Source organism: Takifugu flavidus, chromosome 19 (assembly GCF_003711565.1).
Source record: "Takifugu flavidus isolate HTHZ2018 chromosome 19, ASM371156v2, whole genome shotgun sequence".
NCBI lineage: Eukaryota > Metazoa > Chordata > Actinopteri > Tetraodontiformes > Tetraodontidae > Takifugu > Takifugu flavidus.
The window spans coordinates 11,509,475-11,534,267 of NC_079538.1; the positions used below are offsets into that span (position 1 = coordinate 11,509,475).

Here is a 24,793-nt window from a genome sequence, read left to right on the forward strand (position 1 = left end):
CCTCTCGCTTTCATTAGTCTGTTTGACCTCAAAGTGCTTCCAAATACATAGAAAATCAAAGGAAATTTATATTCGAGCACAACATTGAAAAACTTTTCTTTTCCCTGGAGGACCAGATCCCACAGAACCACGGCATTAGGTGGAATTCTCCGGAGGACGGTGGTGTGTGAGGTGCTGCTACAGCCTGTGTTATATATCAGGTTAGAGCAGCCAATTGAGCCGTGTGTCAGGGCCGGCCGCTTTGATTAATCGCCGGCACTGCCTCCAGTGCGATAGCAGAGCAGAAAGTAGGATTTTCCTTGGGAAAGAGAGAAATGAAACAGATATATGGATACCAGGCTGAGCGATGGTTAAGAACAGGCATAATCACACTTGCGGCTTGGCGAAATGTTAATAGAAGTCTCGAGTGCATTAAGTTTCTACTCCAGAAAGCAAGGTGAATCTCTAAGTGAATTTCTCACTTGAGCAATATTTTTGTTTTGTATCTTTCTTGTTTACTGCCGGTAATCCTGCAAATGTTATCAGTGCTCCTGCAGTTCTCAAAAAGCAATGAACTAACATAAATTTCATTCAAATTTTAATTTGTATTAACAAATGCAGCTATTAATTGGATTTAAAATATCCTACAATGCACAAATTTGCCAAAATTATGTTATTTTTAATCATGATGGGGATGAGTTGATTAATATACAGTATATGTGTAGTTTCCAGATATATCTGTAGCGGGCTGGTTAATAAATGCTTCTGTTTCCTCTTTGCTGTTATATTGTGACTCAAATGGACTTCTACTGAAGAGCGATCGCTGTAATTCTGGCTGTCAAACCCGCTCGTACTCCCACTTACTCAGACCACATGTCAGCACAGGCATGCTTTGCTATTTTTGTTGGCCCCTTTTACAACTCCATTTGCTTATGTTCACTATCACTTTGAATTTATCACAGTTTGTGCTTGCAGTTTTTCCAGCCACGCATAAAAATAACTGTCATCTGATCAACCGAAAAACCACCAGTCACTGCCAGCAATCACTTTATTTTAACTTCTTTTACAGCCACTTTGTTCTCTTTTCCTCTCACTGTCAGTTGTGTAGATGCCCTAACCAAAAAGATCCTATTGGGCAAAACCACATGAAAAATATTGAGATTTTAAGTCATTATGTGGGGATAATTATAAGTACTAATAAATGGTTTATTCCCCCTTCAGGAATCATCTCAGTAAACAGCCGTCGGACCCCTTTCACAGCAAGTGGTGAAAATGAGATCTTGGACCTGGAGGGGGACCTGTATCTGGGTGGACTTCCAGACAACAGGGCTGGTCTGGTGCTCCCCACCGAGCTCTGGACCGCCATGCTGAACTACGGCTATGTGGGCTGCGTGCGGGATCTGTTCATAGATGGACGCAGCAAGGACATACGGCAGATCGCTCAGTCCCAGAACATGACCGGCATCAAGTCGTCGTGCAACAAGCTGACGGGGAAACAGTGCGACAGCAACCCCTGCAAGAACAATGGGGTTTGCAAGGAGGGGTGGAACCGCTTCATCTGCGACTGCACTGGGACTGGTTACTGGGATTTCTCTTGTGACAAAGGTGAGGATACTTCTACTCCCACTTCTCTGTTTGTGCCTCTTAGCCCTCTGTTAGTGATAATGTTATTGGTTTTGTCTGGAGGCTTATTGATTTCTTGGTAAAAGACCTTTTTAAAGAGTTGCATATCAGCTGCAGTCCCTCTTATTCCCTGTGTTTACAGTGTGGTTTGAAATAGCACTGCTGATCGCACGATATACACTCACCCGCCACTTTATTAGCATCGCTTGTGCAATTGCTTGTTAGCGCACATAGCTAATCAGCCAATCTCATGGCCTCTACTCAGTTAGGCCTGTAGATGTGGCCGAGACAGCATGCTGAAGCTCAAACTGAGCATCAAAATGGTGGAAAAAATGGACTTTGTGGTTGATGGTGCCAGACAGGCTGGTCTGAGTATCTACTTGGGCTGTCACTCAAAAAAACAGCAAATATCCAGCGAGCAGCAGATGAGTGGATGAAAATGCTTTGTTGGTGTGAGATGTCAGAGGTGGCAGGGCCGACTACTTCCAGATGATACAACAACTGAGGAATAGCATATACCATCTCTGAACGCACAACCAACCCAACCTTGAAGACAAAGGGCTACAGCAGCAGGAGTCCACACCAGTCCCACTCCTGTCAGCTGAGAACAGGAACAGGAGGCAAGAATTCCTGCCTTGCATGAATTGTTCAGGCTGCTAGTGGTGGTGTAATGGTTCTGGTCACATTATCTTGGCACACTTGGTGCCCCTTTTAATCAGTAATTATTCATTAAAATTACAAGTAGAGAAAAAAAAAGTTAAAATACTGTTTTCTTTAAATTGCCTCCCACGCATCTACAGTAATGATGAGGCTACACAGTCTGTGTTAGAATACTGTGACAACATTTCCTGCTCTCTTCAGCAAATCCAAGGTCAATTGGTGTTTATTTGTTTGCTGTTGCTTTTTAAATAATATGCGCCAGAGAGCTGTTGACTTTATGGACAGCTCGTTGGTTGATATGTAATTTGTTGTCTGAAAAAGGATGTCGCTGTTGTTATCTGCTAACAAACTTCATTCAGCGCTCGCTTTAGTGGGAGGGCGCGAAGAAGTGTGAGACGGGACACTGTCCTCTCACAGGATTTATGCACCCTTTGTTAAAGAACGTATGTTTTCTTCTTTTTTTTGTCCCCTTGGAGAAGGTCAGACAGGGAAATTGAACTGCGTTCAAATTGTGTGAGCCAGTGAAAATGGTGGGTGAGATTTTTGGGGTTTGATTGGAGCCTTGAAGTGCTCTCCTTTACAGGTTATGGCGTGGTAGAAAATCAAAGTGGGTTTTGGGATGAAAGTTCTTGCAGGTTGCTCGGAGAGAACAGCGTGATCATTTCTAGTTAATGGACAGTCAAAGGTGGAAAAGGCTCGCGGTGTTCCTTACGTTGAAAATGCTTTGTGGTGCACATTATTGAATGTGCTTTTTATGGAAATCTCCCAGTCCTCAGTTATGGAAGATCAAACAAATTCCCCAATCATTTTAAAACTTTAGGTTAGCACAATAGCACTCAGCATTTTTTTTAAAAGCTTGGCTGACAGGGACCCTTTACCCACAAAGAAAATGATAAATTATTTCTCACTAACCCACTTCCTTTTCCCTTTCTTATTCTCTTTCCTCCCATTTTATTCCTCCCCCACACGTCGGGAACTGACCACACCTCTGCACTCAGTGCTGTTCCCACTGGTTGGTCGATAACCCCCAGGAGACTGCAGCTCTGGAGCAGGAGAACAAAGTCTCCATCACTCCATCTTTTCCCGACATAATTAGAATTATTGTGTGGTAAAATATGCTGATGCTGCTCTGACTGAACACCTGCTTCTTTTAGCTGGCGGTTGGAAGTGAGTCGCGCCCGCTCAGCCTTGTTTGGAGGTGCTGCATGTTGCTACAGGTGAAGGTTGTGTTGAAAAGCTTTGCAGCTCCATTGTGAGGATTCAAATTGATTTTCTGTCATTGGCTTTAGAAGCAGTGCTTAAGCATTACATAAGCACGAGGTTTAGATTCAGGTCCATCAAGCTATTCTCAAACGACTCCTGGGACTTGTTTTACTTCCACCCAACCATTAACCATTCTAATGTCTTTTCTGAGTAATTATGAAGGTCAGGGTTGTGGTGCTACAAGCAAGGACAGACCTACATATCCTTCCCCACCAGCGTTGTCCTCCTGTTCTCTCATCCCTCTGGTGTCTTCTGGGTCCGCTCTGTGGTCAAAGCTGAGCATCCTGAACAAATCCCCCCCAGCTCTTCCAGTTTGCTGAACTGTTCACGTTCTCCTGCTGAGTGAGTCCATCCACCCTGGCGAGGGTTCGTATCTGTGTGTGATCTTTGTTTTCAGTCAGTACCCGACGCCCGTGAACCCCGGTAAAGGTCCGTGTAAAAGATTGAGCAGTATATTGAAAGCATTGAGTCAGAGCTGGCCGCTCTCGCCCTCCGCGCCGTCCCAGTTCGACAACAAAAATGTTGGGACGACAACCAGCGAGTGAGAAGACATCTACGCCGGTTCGCAGTGTGATTAAACACAACGGCATCGTCTGCAGGGTGCATGGCGCTAACCCTGAAATTCTCAATTGGTTCTATTTGTTTGTTTTCTCACCCTCTTGCCGTTTCCATTACAGCTCAGTGTGGAACATTTTAAAGCGAACCCTTCTCTGCTTTGAAACAGAAAACCAGCAGCAGCCCTTGAGATGAAAAACACCCCTTTGATTTGAAATGTGTTGGAAACGACATGTGCTGTTTCATTTTCAAAATGAACACGCGGCACTTTAGAACCAGCAGAGTATTAGTAGTCATGCTGGTAGAATCGTTTATTTTTCTACTCCTCCGTGCTTTTAAGCGGGCCCTCGAGCTCCAAAGTGACGCTATCAAACAAGCACTGAGACGTTTTTACACACGGTGTTGCTACTGATCTCCATCATACTGCGCAGCACCACGCAGGTAGGTGCTCAGTGGAGGGGATGGGAGGTGATGGATCAGCCGACAGCTGGACAGCGCATCAAAGGTGATGTGACGTTGAACCACGAGCCTTTCACTTAATCACGTTGGAACATTTTAACCATATTTATGGGTAACGCGGTGACGTTTGTCCGGACTATCAAATAGAAAAGCTAACTGTGCTAAAGAAGGCGATCAGGGCGATGAGTAAGGATTTCCAAGCCGTGGTTGAAGCTGTGTATTTGCTGTTCTCATTGACTGGAGATGAAGATTCTGAACACGAGCGCTGCCACAACACCAGGTGGGTCTCAGATCCAACTGGAGACAGAAATTGTGGAGACACGATGGCGCTGGAATCAAATGGGTCGGACCCGAGTGAAAATACGAGCTGATGTTTCAAACTGATGCTTTAGACTGTTTGGGATGAAAGGTGACATCAGGTGACAGCTTCCAGGCATCCGCGCCCCCCCGGCAGCGTGCTCGTCTCCTGCTTTCTACCCGCTGAACAGGCGCACGGATGCTGCGTTTTATGTCCTGTTTCGGCAACTTGTCTTCATCTGTGTCACATTTTCTTCCGCTCAATTTGAATTTGTTCCCTTACATTCACACACACACACACACACACACACACACACACACGCACGCACACACACACACGCACACACGCTCCTTATTAGGCATGTCTTTGCATGAAACACCACAGCACCTGTGATCAGATGTGTGATCTGGGTGGGAGCCAGACACTCACTGTCTGTCTGTCTGTCTGTCTGTCTGTCTGTCTGTCTGTCTGTCTGTCTGTCTGTCTGTCTGTCTGTCTGTCTGTCTGTCTGTCTGCGTCATTGCACGTGTGATGCACATTAATGTCAGATATCGTGTTTTTACATCACATGTGTTTATTTTCATCATTTCACACCATCCAGCGTGTACGTGGAGCTGTTTTATTATTTTTTGAGTGCGTGTGTGTGTGTGTGTGTGTGTGCTGTGGGCCGTGATACCGGGACCCTGGCACCGAATCCCTTTCCTCTAGGTTGTGACCCAGACTGTGGCCCTGCCAAAAACTAGTCTGCCTCTGATCCGAATTCAAATAAAACAGCATGCTTTGGTGCATAACTCAACAGGCACAAGAGGTAAAGAGGAAAGAGACGCCGCTTACTTAAAACACAGCACCATGGATAGGAAAAACATAGTTAGAGGCAAAAACGGTTGCACTCGCAATAGCGCTTATTACCCGGTTGTGATTTCTTTATTTCAGTAAGCTGTTTACTAAAGTCTTCTGTCCTGGCAGCTTTAAACATTTGCTGAAGGTTGTTTGTGACAGTGCCACATCTGCTGGGAAGTGTTTAATTAGGTAGAATCTGATATACAGGTTTACTCCAGTGCTATACTAGTGTGGAGAAATCTGTCAAATGGCCTGCAGACAGATCCACAGACTACTGAGAGAGAGGAAATGATTATCCTGCTCTAATGATAATGATTCACGATGGGCTGTGTCCTCTGTCTCGTCTCTGGGAGGCGGCTCCGGGCTTTATTCCTTTTTGATTGTTACATTCCATTTAAGGGAAAAAGGTTAGAAAAATGTTATTGCCTAGGAGGGAAACTCATTTTTGCTGTATTTGAGTCTAACTTGTAAGAGGTGACGTTAATCCAACTCTGCAGGGAGAGGTCTGATGTCATCCTCTGACTCAGCCATGAGGCGGCGGCTCGTGCACGGCGCTTCACGCCGCTTCAGACCGCCAGTGAGCAAGTCAGGCTTTGTTTGAAAACTGTGGTGTTTGAAATCTGCTTGTGCGGCTGTGGAACGGGAGCTGGTGGGGGGTCGGGTGTTACCGACAGCGGTGCGCTGCTGATAAAGTAGCCCAGTTAATCAGGTAAATTGGCCCATAATGAAGTGCGTTTGTCTGACAGCGTGCCAGCCCAGCGCCAAGACATCCCACCGAGACTCTCGTCTTTCTCTGCACACACAGATAAACACGATTGGGAGCGCACACACCCCCTAACTAGAGAGGGATCGGATTGTGTCTAATGCATATTACATTTTCTCTGACAAGATGCCACAGCCCAAATGCATTAAGTGTTTGGCTTTTCCATACTGTCACTGGAGAGGAGTAGTAATGGCTGAGGGGCTGCGCTGATGGCTGGGAGTTTGTGCTCCGCAGATCAGGGCCGATATCACCCCCGATCGTCTCAGCTTCCTGTTTTGTAATGTTTTTACTGGATGTAATGCACTGCCCACCCAGGGTCCATCAATATAATTGATTTCTGTATCCAATTACTTTCTCTAAAATTCATTCACAGGCACAAAAAAACAGGAATTACAACCTTGTCACGCAACACAAAGCATCAGAACCACTTTTGAACAGTCAGGAACAGCTGATTCCAGAAGATGTCACAACTACTTCCTGCAACCAGTTTGATGAACTATTAGTCAACATTTTTAGGAGTGTTAAAATGAGCCTCTGGTGTGCCAGAAGCACATTTCTGCACTCAGCTGTGGATTAGATGTATTCCTGTTTCATTTGTCTTATGATAAAAGAAAAACATTTTAAAAGAGTGCTGGGTCTGCAGGAAAATGCAGCGCTGCCACCTTTCAATGAATATTTTCCACGAAAAAGTTTGGAACAGGTTTCACATTCAATTTTAGCTAAATATTTGATGGCCTGACCTCATTATCTCATCCAAACCAGCTCCTCGCGGTTGTTTTAGTCTATTTTCTCCGATCCGATTGTTCCTGCAGTCATAATCCTGTCTTATGCGATGAGCGCGCCGGTCCCTCGTGAGTTTGTGCATCTGTGTCCTTTCTCATTTGGATTTTTCTTTCGTTTCTTCCTGTCTGGTTAATGCTCCTCCTGAAGACGCTGCAGAGATTAAGCTGAAAAGGTTTCGACCTCCTGTTGAGAACTCTCCCATCAACAGTGAAAGGGAAAACCACCACTTCTGTTTATATTGATAATACCGCCACATCTCCTCCTCCCTGCACGCCGCATCGTACTTCCCTGTTAGCCTTTTCTCCATCCAGCCCCTCGACCCCCCTTATATAAATCACCGTTACCAGGTGATAAGCACCTTCCCTGGGACATTTATCTCAGCAGAGGAAATGACACTTCAAGGTCTTTTGCAGCTAACATGGCAGCGTCGATGTCCACGTAGGAAGGATACAAGCTGTGGATGCAAGATGGAGGATGGAGCCCAGGAGGAAATTGAGAGAAGAGGCATGGAAAAACTGAAAATGGGATGAAGAACAGTGAGAAGGGAGGGCAAAGAGCTGATCAAATGTGCATTTTAAAGGTTTAAATGTAGTTTAAGACTTGTTTTCACATTTTCTCTTACTACTCGCATGACTGCATCACAGCTTTCTGTAACCTGATAGAATTCCAACTAAAATGGAGTTAGAATTATTAATTCAGTGGGATGCGTCTGTGGGTTACAGCTATTTGGTTTAGGTTTTTTCCAGGACCCGAAAGCAGGCAAAATGCAGTGGTAAAAAGTCCAAAAACCAAGTCTTTATTGAGATATCAATCAGAAAGTCCTCCTGGACTGCAGGGAAGCACTCAGCCAGTCTTCCGGGGCGCACAGTGAGCTCCAACACGGAGCCAACACGGCAGCCAGGTCAGAGCAGCTAATGGTGCTAAATTATACATATTCCAGAGTGTGCTGGTGACCAGTAAGTGAAGGATTTTATAATATTTCTTGAGACGTCATTATTCATATTATAAGTGAGTGAATAGTTCATTAAGAAAAGGAGAGACATTATAGATGTCCAAGGTCTAGAACACAGTGGAAGCATGGAGAAGCCGACTTTTGTTGTTATCACATAACTGTTGCAGTGTTTGTGTGTCCTGCTATCAGCAAAACAATCAGATTTGGTGTCAATTTCTTACCGTGTCCACATCCTAGCATCTGTAGCACGTCCCCACGCCGACGCCCTGCTCTCTTACTTGGGCCATTCATCTTTTTACTCTAATCTGCTTCTTGTTGTCGAACAGTCGCCGAAGTGAGCAAAATAATGAGTTTGGTATCGTCTGCATTATCGAGTCTGTCACAATTCCTTCCAGCCAAATTGGCTGTTGGCTTGACAATGTCCTTTATTTCCCCCCTTTTTAAATCCTGAAATGAAGTCATCTTTATTTCACATCCCCCCCATCAATTTGCTGAGACGCTGGTTTCACAGGGAGGAAGTGTTAAGTGATTTGAGGTCACGTAAATTTAAATTTTAATTCCCATCGATGCCGGCTGTGATAATTTCCCTGAGCGCTTGCTGGAGAAGAGATGTGGAGTGAAATGTCCTCGCCTCTCCTGCCGAGGAGATTTGAGTTGTCTGCCATTAAGGATGTTGTTCCTTGCCCCCGGCACCAGAAGACACACTCATGGCGAGCTGACAGTCACCCCCTCTGTGCTGGAACAGTGTGCCGACGGTGCCTGACAACTCGACTGCACACATTCATGCAGGGAATAAGGATGAAACATGCCGGAAAAGTGCTGCAGAAGGCAGTGACGGAGAGATCCGTTCGCCCAGAAGAAGAGAACTCTGCACTTTTTAAAAAAGATCACTTTTTTTGACAGTGTTGCTGCTGTTGCTCCCTAATCCCCATTTGTAATTAAATGTGTGCTTACGCGTGTTGGTGCTTATGTAAACTCTCAGAGAGGCAACACTGTCAGACTAGGGAGGAACGCGTTTGCATCCATCTTCCCTTGCTTTCTGCATCTTGTTGCGTGCACTTTTCTTTCTTTCCCCTCCACTCAGACTCGCCACTCTCACACCCAGAGAGGGGGTGGTGGAGGGGGATCAGTTACAGTGGATCAGGCCTTCAGTGTTCGGCCATCTAAGAAATTGACAGGTCTGCAGACGTCTCGCAGCAGCAGGATGAATGTTTCCAAGAAAGTGAAGCTCAGCCTGTCGCATGAAAGGCTGAAAAATTAATAATAATCAAAACAGCCTCCTGAACTGAACCTCTCCTGGGTCCACTCTACCCACGATTGCATTGCATTTGCATTATTTAGTATTTTTATGCACCAACAGGTGCAGTAGCAAACAGACTTGCTTGTTTTGCAAAATGGTATCGGTAAGTTGTGCCTCTCATATTTAATATAAGACCGTTTTGGTTGTTGTCATGGTGACTAAATTACCTCGACCTCTAGGTTGACCTAAATGAGTCTCCTTTTCCTCTGGTGCTCTGCCAGGTTCTGGTCTTCTTTCAAAATTCTCACTGCATGTTGCCATCTTTCGCTTTCATCTTCCACCACATGCATCCCTGCATTTTTATTTATTTATTTATTTTTGTTTTAACCTTCAAGTCAAAGGATTTTTTTCATCAGCTCGCTACATTTGACGCTGCTGCCCCCTGATGGTTTTTAGGGTCACTGCGCAGGTGAACATGCAGTTGTGGAAGCTGCAATTGTCCTGCATCAGCTGGAGGTTTTTATTGTAATATTCATCATTGGACGTGTTCTACAGAATCAGAACTTCTTCTCCGGGTGGAGTTCCTGTAAATGTCGTTCCTCCGGTCTTTCGGACACCAATCAAATCAAATCAAATCAATCTTTATATAGCGTCTTATACAATCAAAATTGTTTCGAGGCGCTTTCCAGAATCCCAGGGCCTGACCCCAGACAAGCAACAGTGGCAAGGAAAAACTCCCCTTTAACAGGAAGAAACCTTAAGCAGGACCAGGCTGATGTAGGGGGACCCTCCTGCTGATGGGGGGCTGGGTGGAGAGAGAGGAGAGGAAGAAGGAGAGGAGAGGGAGGAGGAGAGGAGAGGAGAGGAGAGAAGAGGGAGTAGGAGAAGGAGAGGGAGAAGGAGAGGAGAGGAGAGGGTGAAGGAGAGGAGAGGGAGAAAGGGAGGAGAGGAGAGGGAGAAGGGGAGGAGAGGAGAGGAAAGGGGAGGGGAGGAGAGGAGAGGGAGAAGGAGAGGAGAGGGAGAAAGAGAGGGAGAGGAGAGGAGAGGAGAGGAGAGGAGAGGAGAGGAGAGGAGAGGAGAGGAGAGGAGAGGAGAGGAGAGGAGAGGAGAGGAGAGGAGAGGAGAGGACGGGCACAGAGCACAGAAACACACACAGAAATACACTATTTATACAGCGGGTCAGTGGGGCCGGAGGTCGTCATGCAGCTCCGAAGGCGGCGATACCTGTAAATGAATAGAGAAGGGGGGGGGGGGAACTACACAGGAATCAGCATAACTAGTCTGCTTGATGAGGAGGAGGAAAGGAGAGGAGAGGAAACCATGACCCAGTGGGGTGACAGAGGCCTGTCAGGTGAGGAGGAGGCAGAGCTCATCCAACAGAGTTGTACAGCAGAATATGGTCAAGAGCAACCTTACCTGACTTGATCCAACACATCAAGTTTGTCCGGCTCGAGGACTCCTGAGGAAAGCTGTCCCAGAGTCCCTGCTCTCGTTCGTCCATTTTAAATCGCTCTAACTGTTGCAGCCGTTCGGGAAATGTTTGCCCTGAGATTAAATTACATCTCTGGGAATTCATTTTTCATTCAACGGGTTTGAAGTTTTCTTTTTTGCAGAAATAAAAGCACAATATGATGTTGAGGACGAGCTCAGATTTAATGCGTGGTTTTTTTGGGGGGGGGGTCGGACACTGATTATCATGTTGATAAATCTCCATGGATTTACCTCATCACTCTATAAAGCCTACATCCAACACACAAAACCGCTTACTGCTTTTTTGTTTATCTTCTGGTACCAATACGATTTTTGACATTGTGGTAAATTTATCCCGGGCCTGCTTAGGCTGAGTCGAGCCGAATATTTACTAATCCTCATGAGCGCACTGACCTCCTGAAGGAAATTCATTCTTCAGAGTGTGCAGCCGTGGCTAAATCTGGGACATGCTGCTGCGCCACGAATTCTGCATTTGAGCCGTTTTTCTGTGTTAAGAGAAAAACAAGTGAGAAACGGGAGTTTGCTGATTCATGCTGGACATGGTCACATTTACCTGGGAACTCATCAAAACAGCTGGGTTATCAGTGTAAAGCTTTGCTCCTCCATTTCTGCAACAGCTGGATCAGCTAAAATTTTAAGATCCAAATACAAGAGAGCGGGACAGGATTTCCCTGCTTCCTCCATAATTCATAATTCTATTATAAATTCTGAATGATTGCCGTCGAGGTCAAATTACCGTCCCTCACCGCACACTTTAAGGCTTTTAGTGGTGCAGAGTGGTTCTCCCTCCTGACTTTTTCGGCCTCGAACCCACCTTCTGTGTGAGGTCACCTGCTGAGCTGGTGACCTCACAGCTGCTTGAGTGAACCTGAAATGATGAACTGATCATCAGTAGAGGAGTGGTTATTGAGCGGCTGATGCTGCTGCTGGACTGTTCAGCCACGTGCACATCAGCAGATATGCTAAAGGCCACATTTAAACGATGTGGATTAATGTCACGCTTCTTTGCTTTACGTGAACAGGGTACTTTACTTCATATATCTAAATAATGCAAGCGGTGTGTAAGTGCTACTGCTAATATTTTTCCCAACGTGTTCCCTCGAATTAGGTTTTCTTCCCTTTTGAATTGAAATTTCCCGCTTTGCGCCTTATTTCCTCGCAGCAGGGTTGGATTATTCAGATGAATGTAGTGCGCCTTTAAAGCTGCACTGTTCTCTGAGGGGATATATTTGGTCGTTCTGATGTTCCTCTGTTGTAGCAGCACTTAATTTTGTTCGTGTGTGTGTGTGTGTGTGTGTGTGTGTGTGTGTTGCCTGTGCATCTCCAGAGTGGATCATGTGGTGAGGATTACCGTGGATGACGTCCACAGCCGAGAGCCTCTTCTCTCGAGTGCAGGCATTTCCTACTGCCCGAGTGTGTGTGAACACAAACCCGCACGCACGCACACAAACACATCCTGCGTGTGCACGCATACCAGGGAGAAGGAGGCTATTACACACTTTGTGCCTGTGAGATGCTTTATAGATGTCCGTATCCTCGCTGTCAGGTTGAGGATAATATTTTAGAACTTTAAGTCTTGTGCCGGCAGACAGTGTGTGCACGAGGGTGTGTAGTTGTTTGCGTGGGAGACATTTGATGTGCGTTCACTTCAACACCACACTGACTGTCATGGTCCTGATTGGTTGGTTTATCATAACAAAGCCTATCACTGTAATTGGTGGGGAAAGATTTGATTATCTTACATGGATACAGCTGAGGAGAGCGAAATGAAAAGTAACCAAAGTGTGTGTGTGTGTGTGTGTGTGTGTGTGTGTGTGTGTGTGTGTGTGTGTGTGTGTGTTGCTCATTCCCTCTATGCCAGCGCTGCACACTATTTGTGAAGCCTCTCACTTAATAACTTTCCTCCTCCTCCATCTTCTGCTTCAGTTGGACTAATTATGTGAAATGCTGTGCAGCACACACACACACACACACACACACACACACACACACACACACACACACACACACGCACACACAGAATGACAAGGAACATCTTAATTACCATCTGAAGTCACCTCCTCATTGCTGCTGATATCATTTTTAAATATACCGCCATTACAGAGGAGCACTTTTGCTGCAAAGATGTTTCATTCTGCAACATTTCAGGTCTTAACACACACACGCACACACACACACACACCTGCTCATACTGATGGGGCTATTTAGCTCTACCTCGGTATGATTTTAATCAGTCGTTACATGTGCCGAGGCTGATCTTTATTCCTCCACCCCTGTAAAATTCAGTTGAGATTCTTTTACTTCTTTTCAGCTCTGACATCCCAGTTCAGACACGCATGTAAGCATCACTCAGCAGTTACTGTATAAGCAGACAAACAGCTGGGATTTGAACCAGCAGCATAAAACCGCCCCCTGTCTGAGCTCAGATGTAGGTTTCCCCCCGTCGGCCGTTTCTCTACTGAAAATGTTAAAATTAGACCGACAACGGAACAAACCTGAATTCTCTTTTTAAACTTGCCATTTCTGGGAGACTTTGAAGTTTAAATGGAATCGAACGAGGAAAGTAAAGTGCGTGACACAAAAATTAGCATTCCTTTCTAAATCCGCACCTTCAGCTCAGGTTCGGCTGTTGGGCGTCTTCAGCCTGCTTTGAATTTGTCTTCAAATTTCTATAATTTATGATATTATTTCACTCGAAACCATCATAATGAGGAAATAACCTATAAATAAAAGGCCAATACTTGCTTGGTTTAAAGGCTTTTTGTCCTCAACCTGTAAAAGCCTAGTGAGAGAATTCTTTGAACTTTCCCACTCTACTTCAAGGACATGTTCAAAACAAACCCATCCCTCCCCTCTTGTAAGTCAGAACAGAGTTAAAGAGCATCAGAATGTCATCCTTGTGGTATTAAAATCGGTTGCGACCTGTGACTGGATGAGGTGATACAGGTGGATGCTGGTCACCAAAATACAGCTCTTAAATACATCAGTTCTCCACAAGCCCGTTGCTTCTTTAAAAGGTTCAATCAATATTTTGCACCAAAATCTACGTATTTGTTCTGTTAGTATGATTCAATGCTGGATGTATTAGAAAGTTGCTATTGTCTCTCAAGCTAAGGTCAATAATATAAAACTGTGCACTGGTTTTATAATCAAGGTCCCAGAGGCTGATTTGTCTTGACCTTGGTCATCTTAAACTGCTGCCACGGCACCGTCGTAGGTTGACTATGTTATTACAGCATCCCAATAGCTGTTTTCAAAAAGCTCCAGAAAATATGAGTTTTTTATTCCAACATGGAGGTCAGAGATTGTTTCCAAGGCTGCCACTTTGGTCCTCTCTGCTCTCCCCCGGAGCTGCTGATTGCTTCTCGACGGCTTTTTCTCTTTCTTTTTCCTCCCTGTTAGCCGACCTGACTGACAAATCAATGCCTCTGTATGTGGAGACAGGCTCACGCGCTCACTGTGAGAGTTGAGTGTTTTTTTTTGCCCATGTAACTGACAGAAGGAGACGCACAAACGCACCATGTGCAGTTTTAGCCACCAGATGAGCCACGGTTGGTTGGGAGAATGGAAGGAGAACTTTACAGAGTTGCTTGTTGGGCTCAGTGTGCACAAATAAAGTGCATTATTCAGCTTCGGCAATGTTTAGCATTGCTAATATTCTCCCATTTAGCTTGCTGAGCCTGAAAACAACTCTAGCAGTGAGAGAGAGAGAGAGGAGAGAGAGAGAGAGAGAGAGAGAGAGAGTGGCCATGGGGGTGATTTGGCCTTCTCAACCACATTTCCTCCTCGTGCTACGCTCCAAAACATCTCACCTGCAGCCTCAGCGTTTTCCTCCATGCAGCCAAGTGATGGTGCATTTCTCAGACCACAGGGCTGCGCCCACCCCCCCCCCCCCCAGCCCTTTGAGAAACTGAGGTGTCAGAACAGGTATGTCATGCTTGGATACCCTTTTTAATCTTTCTCTCTCCCCCAAGAGGCTTCCAGGCTGCTGACATGTTGTCGACTTTCAGCTTTGCACAGACTCCAGTTTTCTCCTCCTTTTGATTATGGCCCAGCAGCCTCTCAAAACACACATAAGCATGCACACACGCACGCACAGACACACACACAAGCACGCGTACACCCCACCATGTTTGTTCTTGCTATCACTGTTTAAATATACGCAGTGTTGCTTTACAGCATGCTGGTAATTTTTTTTTTTTTATACATTAAACAAAAAAGCAATTAAACCCACCAGCCACCATTCATGCGTGGGAGCAGTCAGGGACAGGAGGAATTAGCATGATGATTTAATTTTCTGCACACTGAACAGCGTTTGTGCGCTTCAGTCTGAGCTGGCAGACTCTTGACTGTCCCCCCACGGGTGATAAATACAGCTGTGATGGGGCGTTTGGGCGCGTGCGCGTCTCCCACCGATGAAATCGATACGCGGCCATGTTGCCACTTTGATCAGCTGCTCTATGAACACATGTCCTCGCTCAAGCGGCGCGTGAGGAAAGTAGCGGGATGCGGCTCATCAGGCCGACCTGCTGCCACCTCCCGTTAGCTGATTCCTGAACGTTGTCCTCTTCTGTCTCCCCCGCAGAGGCGTCCATCCTGTCGTACGACGGCAGCATGTATATGAAGGTGGTGATCCCCACCGTGGTGCACACGGAGGCCGAGGACGTCTCACTTCGCTTCATGTCTCAGCGGGCGTTTGGCCTCCTGATGGCCGCCACGTCCCGCCAGTCTGCCGACACGCTCAGGCTGGAGCTGGACAGCGGACGGGTCAAGTTGACGGTCAACCTAGGTATCGTATGAGCCGTCCCTGGAGGCTTCCCTCCACACACACACACACAGGCCCACACAGACATACATATACAAAAGGAGTTTGTCTCGTAGTTGCATGATTGTTTCTGACTTGCCTGGACTGCCTTGATGCTTCCGTGTCTGTAGACTTTTAGAACCATCAGTCTAACACTTGGCAGAGTTGTCACGCATCTTTTGAACCCAACCATCCATCATTTTGATTTCCGATGGACTTAAATAGATGGCCCCGTCCTCCTCCCAACACTCGTTTAGGTTAGTTCTCGCCATCTATTCAGACATGCAGGTGAGTCACAGGGACTAGCGCGGGATGCATTCTTACTATGTCCGTCTGTTCTTGCATTTTTATGATTTCTTTATTTCCCCCCCCCCCTCATTTAGCAGGTCCATGTTTCGCTCAGCCCATTTAGCTCTCGGTCTAGCTGGCATCTCCCATGCCTTGTTCAAAGATGGCACTCACCCCCTTCAAAGGCCCCTGAGCCTGCGGCCCGTTTGGCAAACAGCCCGATGTCACAGGACCCAACGCGCCTGCAGATGGTGGCACAAGCGCAGCGTTTGAGCGGAGCTCAGGCCTCGTTTAACTTCATTCAGGCACTTTTTTAAAGGCAGGACGCAGTTTGCTCATGCTCGCATGCAGCATCTGCAGGGGTTTCTCTCAGAGCCAGGGAGTGTAATCACCCTCTAGGATGAAAGAAATGTGACCAAGTCCACCAGTCTGTGATGGGGGGGCACTTTAGTCTGTACGGTGTTGGCACCAAGTGGCTCGAGGCTGTTTGTTCCCACTTTTCTGTTGCGGTTGACGGCACATGACCAATCTGGTCACATGGATTTCAACCTTCAGCCAAATGTTAGATGGGCAATTTAATAGGAAAAGCAGCTATAAGGCCAAAAAGTGTCCCTTTTTCCTGGGATTGTAGTGGGCTAGACTGTTGTAGCCGTAGGAGCTGGGTTGAAGATCGATGTGGCCATGTGCAAGCGACCATTTTGAAAAACAACTGTTCATTCAACATGAGAATTCACATTAGAGTGTTTCCTGCTCCTAAGATGATGCTTTAATATAATTTTAAACTAAAGATGGTTTAAATTTGACATTATTTGATCTCTGCAGTGCGATATTATGCCATTGAAAAGGGAATTAAAAGATTGGACGGGGATTAAAGTGGATTTGCTGTTATCAGTGTAGCCTGATTGACTGTCAGTAGCCGACCGGGCCCGAAATGGCCGCTTGGGGTCATGTGACCGTCCCCGGAAGGTGGCGTTTTTGATCTTGGATGTCTGCAGCTGTAACCTTGAAGGATGCGATTTCATCTGTCACTTATTCTCCCCTCCCCATCTAGACTGTGTCAGGATAAACTGTAACACCAGTAAGTCTATTTCTTCTTCTGTGTTTGATTACTGCCTGTGTGCCTGATGTAAATGCAGAGATACCAGAATGCAGGAGACTGATAAGAGGATTTTTTTTTCTCTCAGATAAAAGCTAATAAGTAATAGCCAGGAACCAAAGTTATGCAAATCTGACTTAATATACTCTATATATTAGAGGTCCCTTTTTTCCTCCAAATTAATTCAGGCAGTTCTTAATCTTGTCCTTTAGCCTCTCGCTGAACTGAAATTTATATAATTGTAGTGGTTAAAACAATAAAGTGTGTTACAATTCAACACACCAGTTTTCTTTTGAAATCGCCTCAATAAGTAGCATTTAATGTAATTAAATTACACTAATTGGGAGCAAATGTGGCTCAAGTCCAGGTCAATATATGTAATGATGCATTCAGTCCTCACCTAATCCGCTGTGAAACAGTGATAAACGAATGCCCTTAGACATGAAAATGTCATTGGAATCCCTCAGATTTGCTTCGTTACTTGGCATTTAAGAGTCTTTCCGAGCAGCTTTAACCGATGTTCAGCAGGCCTGGGGCTCCCTCTAGTGGCTACTGGGAAGAATGCAGGCAATCTAAAAAAGCCTCCAATTTATTTCCTCTGGTTTTATACTCACACAACAAGAGCTAATAAATGTTTTTCTTAAAATTGGTATTCGACAACACAGATTTTACTGCAACATTTTGTTCAACTCTGACAGTTTAAAGGGAATCCATCTCTTGCTGGTTAGTTGTTGAGGGTCTTTTTCTCTTGATGTTGCTTCTCCTCCCTTCGCCCTTTCACTAACTAACCTTCATCTTCAGGCAAAGGCCCTGAGGTTCTCTATGCTGGACAAAAGCTCAACGACAACGAGTGGCACTCGGTACGAGTGTCCCGTCGGGGTAAAAACTTCAAACTCATTGTGGATGACGACATGGCTGAAGGTAGACCCGTACTCCATTTTAAATCATTTTCAAGAGCTATTTTTGGAATATCTGCTTTGAGTTGGGTGTGATTTTTGGTCCTGTCGGCCCTGATTTGTTGAAAGTTGACCAGCTCTATTTCCAGGTTGCACCGTCTGTCTCTGTGTCACTACCGTCTAATCCTCTTCCTCCTCCACCGCCTCAGGTCAGATGGCCGGCGACCACACCCGCCTGGAGTTCAACAACGTGGAGACGGGCATTTTGACTGAGAGGCGCTTCGTCTCGTCCGCTCCCTCCTCCTTCATCGGGCATCTTCAGGTGACACATTTGAAACTGATGTTGTGGGTTTAAACACCCAGAGCAGCATCATCCTGGGCGTCAGTCGCAGCTCTCTCGACACCCTCATGTAGGCCCCTTTAGTTCAGACCGGCATCCGTCCCGTCTTCTGCTCCCACAGAGCCTCAAGTTCAACGGCATGCAGTACATCGACATGTGCAAGAACGGGGACATCGACTTCTGCGAGCTGAACGCCCGCTTCGGCATGCGCTTCATCATCGCCGACCCCGTGACCTTCAAGACGAAGGGCAGCTACCTGGGCTTGGCCACCCTGCAGGCCTACACCACCATGCACCTGTTCTTTCAGTTCAAAACCACGTCGCCCGACGGCTTCCTCTTCTTCAACAGCGGAGACGGCAACGACTTCATCGCGGTGGAGCTGGTGAAAGGGTGAGCAGACGACGCCGGCGAGGTCTCATGGCGGCAGAGTTCCCCTCCGTGAGTCACATTGCGCTTTTCCAGGTTCATCCACTACGTGTTTGACCTGGGGAACGGGCCGAGCCTGTTGAAGGGGAACAGCGACAACCCGCTCAACGACAACCAGTGGCACAACGTGGTTATCACGAGGGACGCCTCCAACACACACACGCTGAAGGTGGACACAAAGTCTGTCACGCAGAATGTCAACGGCGCCAAGAACCTGGATCTGAAAGGTACCGTCGCCTGCTTCGTTTGAACCTGATGATGCAGAAATTAAGAGGTTATTTCTTGTAGGTAGCCATGGCAACAGGAGGGGACGCTCGGTGTTTTAGGACAAAACACCCGGACGCTGAATATCCCCCTCACCTCTGTTTTTAGTAACGAAATCCCACCCCTCATTAGCATCTTCTCTCCCTTCAGGTGATCTGTTCGTCGGGGGTTTGGGACCCAACATGTACCAGAACCTCCCGAAGCTCGTGGTGTCCCGGGAGGGCTTCCAGGGCTGCTTGGCCTCGGTTGACCTGAATGGCCGCCTGCCAGACCTCATCAACGATGCCCTTTTCCGCAGCGGGCAGATTGAGCGCGGCTGTGAAGGTAGAGTTGGCCCCCAGCGTGCCGGACCCCTGACCTGCTGTGGGAGATTTATTTGTCTAATTAGCAGGTTTCTCAGTGTCCCTCACAGCCACTCCCCGGGACTCTTAATCCTTCTTATTTCCGTTCTTTTTTCTGTGAGTGTCAAATCCTGACAGATTAGAATATTATATATTGGGTTTTTATGTGCCAACACTTTTCCAATGGAAGTCATCATATAAACACCCTAACCCTAACGCCTCAGCAGTAATGGATAATTTTATTACACATATCCTTGTATTTCTATCTTTGTGGGGACTTTCATAGACATAACACATTACCTAACTCCCATCCTATCTAACCCCTTAACCCTGACCTAAATCTAATTCCAACCTATACCTTAAAATCATGTTTTAACCCTCAAACAATCCTTTAAAATTGTGGGGACCAGCTAAAATGGCCTCACTTTTCCATAATTTCCTTACTTTGCAAGTAGAATGAGCAGTTTGTAGCAAATATAAGGACACTCTGACGCAAACATATAAATCTCTTTAATTCGGCTCCTTCCCTCAAATCAAAATCCATCACCCATGTGCCACTTTTACAAGCTTTGCAAACACTAACGACGCTGCTCCCTCACTAACTGACTCTTTTTTCCCCTCTCGATCTGCTCTGCTGTGGTTTCATGTTTTCTTTCTGCGCTAACAAAGTTGGTTTCACCAAAGCCGACCTGCAAGGTAGACGGATCCGCTCGGTCTCTCCAGGGGCCTTTCCCGCCTGAAAGTCAGCTATGTGCAATGCATTGTGGGTGTCACCATGGCAGCCGTGTCCGTGGACTGTGCTTGCTCTCTGGAAAGACAAACAGTGACACGATACAGGCAGAAGGACAAATGGTCCAAAATTAGAGGGCAGATATCAATTTAGATTTAATTACAATCTAGAGCCACACATAACTGGAATAAATACAAATACATAGTCTGATTGCAACGCAAAGAGGACTAACAGGGATCAATTAGCTTCAGGGATGAGTGGCAGTACAAAGGAAAGGTGGGCGGTTGTTCTGTCCACATCTCAAGAGGGTTTTAAGCCACTTCTACGTGCTGCTAATGTCCCCTTCTCATAGATCTCATAGCCTCAATCATAAACGGGTGTTTCTCCCCTCGGAGTGCTTTTCAGACAGCGAGCAACATTCTGCTGCAACACTCAACGTGGCAAAAAAGCACCATTGCTCAGGCTGACAAATGAGCTGGCTGTTTGTATGGCAACAGGAGACGCCGACAACACCGGCGCGGCGCAATAACTTTGTGTGTGCACATGGGACGCCTGGTAGACCCCCCTTACATTACACAGTAAATGCACTTTCAGCTGGCAAACTCGCTCTCTTTGTTTTGTATCTCGCTCGGCAGCCGCTTGTTTGCATTCATCCACCCACCTTTTTTTTTTTTTTTAAGTTTATTTCCTACACAAGTGTTACATGCAGCCGTTGCCCATCGAAAGGGTTTCGGATTTTTTTTCTGTCCAGACTCCGATGGGGAGTTTGTTTATCTGGTCATCTCTGTCGTCTCTGTCCTTATCTGCATTCCCTCTCAGCAGGTGTATTCAAAGCTAAGAGGTGTGTGTGTGTGTGTGTGTGTGTGTGTGTGTGTGTGTGTGTGTGTGTGTGTGTGTGTGTGTGTGCGTGCGTGCGTGCGTGCGTGTGTGTGTGTGTGTGTGTGTGTGTGTGGCGGAGCAGCCTTTCAAACACACTCCTTTGAATACTCCCCTTAAGTGGTGTCCGATGTGCCTCCTGAGGGATCCCGTTCTGGCGTGCGCCTGTTTCACGTTAGCATCCCTTGTTTTTTAAGCACAAAAAAGGTTTTTAGGAGTAAAAATGCCTTGAAACACGTTCAAGGCATTTTGAATGTTAAACAGGATTATTTTGTTTAAGTTTCTGTGCGTCTGGTCCTGACTGGTGTCGGAGGGAATGCAGCGTTCTAAGTTTTGCTCTGATAAAACTTGTTGGGAATCTACTGGTTGGAATGTAAAAGACAAAAGTGCATGCATGTGTCTCCTGACACACATCCGGGCCCACTGAAGGGAGGCTGACGGTGCCACCACAGAAGTCCAGATGGACTCCACTTCATCTGACGTCTCACCTGCAGAGTAGATAAAAACATCCGTACAAGTGAGGACGCAGAATTCCCGCCACACACAGAGTGATGTTAAACTCTTCTGTCCGGATCAGGCTTCTGCTGGTGGCGCTGTTTCCTCCCACAGGGGGTGTCTGTGTCTGTGTCTGTGGTGCTCTTCTTCTGCATGAATCTGCCGTTGTTTAAGGCCCAGGAAGTCCCTTTTAGTCATAGCATCCTGCCGTCTCCTGTCTCCCACCTTCACGCAGGTCCAAGTACGACCTGCCAGGAGGACTCGTGTGCCAACATGGGCGTGTGCATCCAGCAGTGGGAGAACTTCACATGTGACTGCTCCATGACGTCCTACACCGGGACGCACTGCAACGACCGTGAGTACTGCCAACTTCCTCCCTCGTAATGGACAACCCACCTTTTTTAAGTGCACACTTTGAAAGACATAAACAGGCACCTGTTATTCTAGTTGCATTGTGGGATTTTTTCCAGTCACTTACACCAAAGCACAGACATCAGAGCAAATGTTTCCTATTACCCCTTTAAATGACCCAGACATGTGCCATTCATGTGCCTACATGGAGCTGAGTATGAGCCCTCCACTGTTGCACTTCATCAGACACCCTGAAGATCCTGTTTTCCTGCTGAAACTTGTGATCCTAAATGTCCATTCTGTTCTGGGTGCTCCATTTCATCACGAAAATGAAACCGAGCTTAAATCGGCGTCTTGACGAGAGGATCTCTTATCCCGTCAATGGCAAGGGACCTCCTCAGTAAACAGTCTTTCATTGAACAGCTCCTCGTGGGGGCAAACTGCTGCTGCTAATGAGCTGGGGGCTGTTAGAGCTGCCCTGAGCGCTGCCATCATCCAGACCTGTGTGATGTCTCACCAAGCTGCTGCAGGTGGCTACATAACCCCTAAATCCCTTTTTTATCCGCTTTTATTCGCACCTTCTAGAGGAAATGTGATGCAGACAGTTTCCACCCACAGCCAATAATGTGCTCCATTTCTCACTCGCTGATGGGATGTGAGGGTTTATGTGTTAATTAGTGGTGAAAGGACTCCGTTACTTCACCTCCTGTGCTGACATGGTGGGAAGCCTTCATTGATTTCCCTTCAGCACAGTCATATTTCTTCATGAAATATAAGAGCTTTGCTTTATGTTGCTACTGAAGGTAGATGGCCACTGATATTGATTGGACTATTCAGGCTTGTAAGAGCATCCTGCAATGAGTGTTGGGCTTAATTAAATTTGATGGGAAGTTGTTTCTTTTTTTATTGAGAGAGGGAGAGAGAGAGGGAAGGAGAGATTATAGATCTTTTTTTCCAAAAATATGAACTCCAGGCTTTTTTTAAGGATGCAATACCTTCGTCCTTTGACGCGCACTTTTCAATGACGTCACCTGTCGCTGTGAGAGTTGCATCGCTCCGCCACTAGGTGGCAGTAAATACACGAGCAGGAACGCACGCTCCCGCTTCGCGCTGGAAGCAAATGAGATGCAATCCTCCAAGCATGAAATCAGCTTTCCTGTCATTTTCCTCTGCTTTGCTTCTTGTATTTCTTTCTTTCTGTCTTATCTCCCACCCACCAACAAACCCACAGCCTGTCCAATTCCCATACTTTCAGATCCTAGCAACAAACATAGAGCAACGTCCTACAAAACCTCAGTAAAACACGTTTCTGCTGATGGGCTTGATAGAAATGCAAGTGTTGGAGACATGCACGTGTCCTGCGTGCGTCCTTGCATGTGGCTGTGGAGAGAGACTTTTTAATCAACATTGTGGTAATGAAGCTTCTCCTTGTGTTTTCGCTCCAATTCTGCTGTGCTGGCTGCAAATATCAGTAATTGTCTGCTCCTCTGGCTTGATCTCTCGTCTGTGCCCAAATGAGGAGACTCGAACAAAGTGATGGGGATGTTTTGGCCGATTGTTGGCGTAGCTCCTCTGTCCTCGCTGCACTTTTCCTTTGTAACAACCGTGACTAGTTGGAGAAAAAGGAGGAGAGGAGAGAAAACCTCAGCAGTCAACAATTAAGTGCTCCTTCTGTGTATTTGTACGGAGGCCTTTCAGGGGTATTTGCACCCATAGTTTCAGAGCCGCTTGCGGAAACATGTTGTGCGTAAGGAATATGGTTGGGGGGGGGTCTTTATAGCAATTTCCCCCTGCTTGGTTCTGGCTCACCGCTTTTGTCTCGCTCATCTCCCTCTCGTCTCGCCCTTCTCTCTTATCCCCTCCACATCACCCCCCCCCCTTATTTTTTTCCCAAGCAGAACTGTCCCTGTCAGTTTGTGTGAATACTGCGGAGTTTCATTAAAATCCACAGACATGGGAGCTGTGGGCCTTGGAAGAAGAGCGGCGGCCACTCCTCTTCCACATCCAGAGCAATTACTCATCTTACGTAATAGAATTATCTCTGCAAAGGTCGCTGCATTGTTCCGCAGTCGGGAGCGCGGTAAACAAACCAAGAGAACTAGTTGTGCAGAGACAGAGATGCAGAAAGGAGTCAAGGACACGCAACAGCAAACTGTTCAGCAGTTTGATCCTGACATCACTCACCGCTCGGATGGATTTAGCGACGAATTCCGATGCGAGTGTATTGATCCCGGTCTGGCCTGGGCTCAACCCAGTGTCCTTACTTTCCAGAGGACTTTAACTCTTTAACAGAAAATGGTCTTTGAATACCTCATAAAGTAATTTCTCCTTCAATATGGAGGAGCCACAAACGGGGCGACACATTAAAGGTGAGGGCTGACGAACACGTATTACGATGTATTACGAGGTATTTTTCTCTCTTCGCTGATGTTCTGGATGGAAAACCAACACTTATGTCATCAGAGAAGAACGCAGCTCCCACACAGCGTCGCTCTGACATGACGTCGGTGGTGAGTGAAGGTCGCAGGATGAAATAAATTAAAAAAAAAGCTAAACACAGTGCAGCTAAGGAAATGAACAGAACAGAAATGTGGGTGAAAATATCAGTGACATTATCAATAACTCAAATCTGAGCTGATAGAATTGGTATTTTGTCCTGTTAAATAACATTAAACTTCCAAATGCTCATGCTAATCTCTTGAATGCGTTGTGGCGCCTCCGTCTTTGCAAAGTAGAGCCAAGTGTCAATATTGCCGGATGCATTTTTTACCACTGGGGGGGCCCAAGAGAGAAGCTGGCGAGTAGCTCTGGCCTCAGTCAACATTTTCGCACAACTTTTTAAATCTACCAACACACAGACATCCAAAGAGGCGACTACTGTCTGTGCAACGGAGGTTCCAGTGGAGTGGGAGGTGGCCAACACGTGATCAGCTCAAGCAGGATGTGGAAACAGTGAAGCTCAGCATAGTCTGAGCTGGGA

At 46.4% G+C, this 24,793-nt stretch overlaps 1 protein-coding gene across 23 annotated transcripts in view; it reads left to right on the top strand.

The window, feature by feature from the left end:
* Nucleotides 1–24,793, top strand: part of nrxn3b (neurexin 3b) — a 302,073-nt gene that overhangs the window by 167,349 nt on the left and 109,931 nt on the right. For 10 of the 23 annotated variants that reach the window (XR_008947310.1, XM_057016587.1, XM_057016599.1 and 7 more), the window contains 10 exons: nt 1,201–1,584; nt 15,492–15,695; nt 17,050–17,076; nt 17,896–18,015; nt 18,200–18,312; nt 18,452–18,720; nt 18,793–18,983; nt 19,171–19,344; nt 20,031–20,057; nt 21,698–21,817. Coding sequence is in view for 22 of the 23 variants with exons in the window: in XM_057016587.1 (XP_056872567.1) it covers nt 1,201–1,584; nt 15,492–15,695; nt 17,050–17,076; nt 17,896–18,015; nt 18,200–18,312; nt 18,452–18,720; nt 18,793–18,983; nt 19,171–19,344; nt 20,031–20,057; nt 21,698–21,817 (1,629 nt within the window). In the remaining variant the exon portion in view is untranslated. The remainder of the gene's footprint in view (nt 1–1,200; nt 1,585–15,491; nt 15,696–17,049; nt 17,077–17,895; nt 18,016–18,199; nt 18,313–18,451; nt 18,721–18,792; nt 18,984–19,170; nt 19,345–20,030; nt 20,058–21,697; nt 21,818–24,793) is intronic. The other 13 variants (XM_057016601.1, XM_057016609.1, XM_057016602.1 and 10 more) reach the window with 3 other exon arrangements.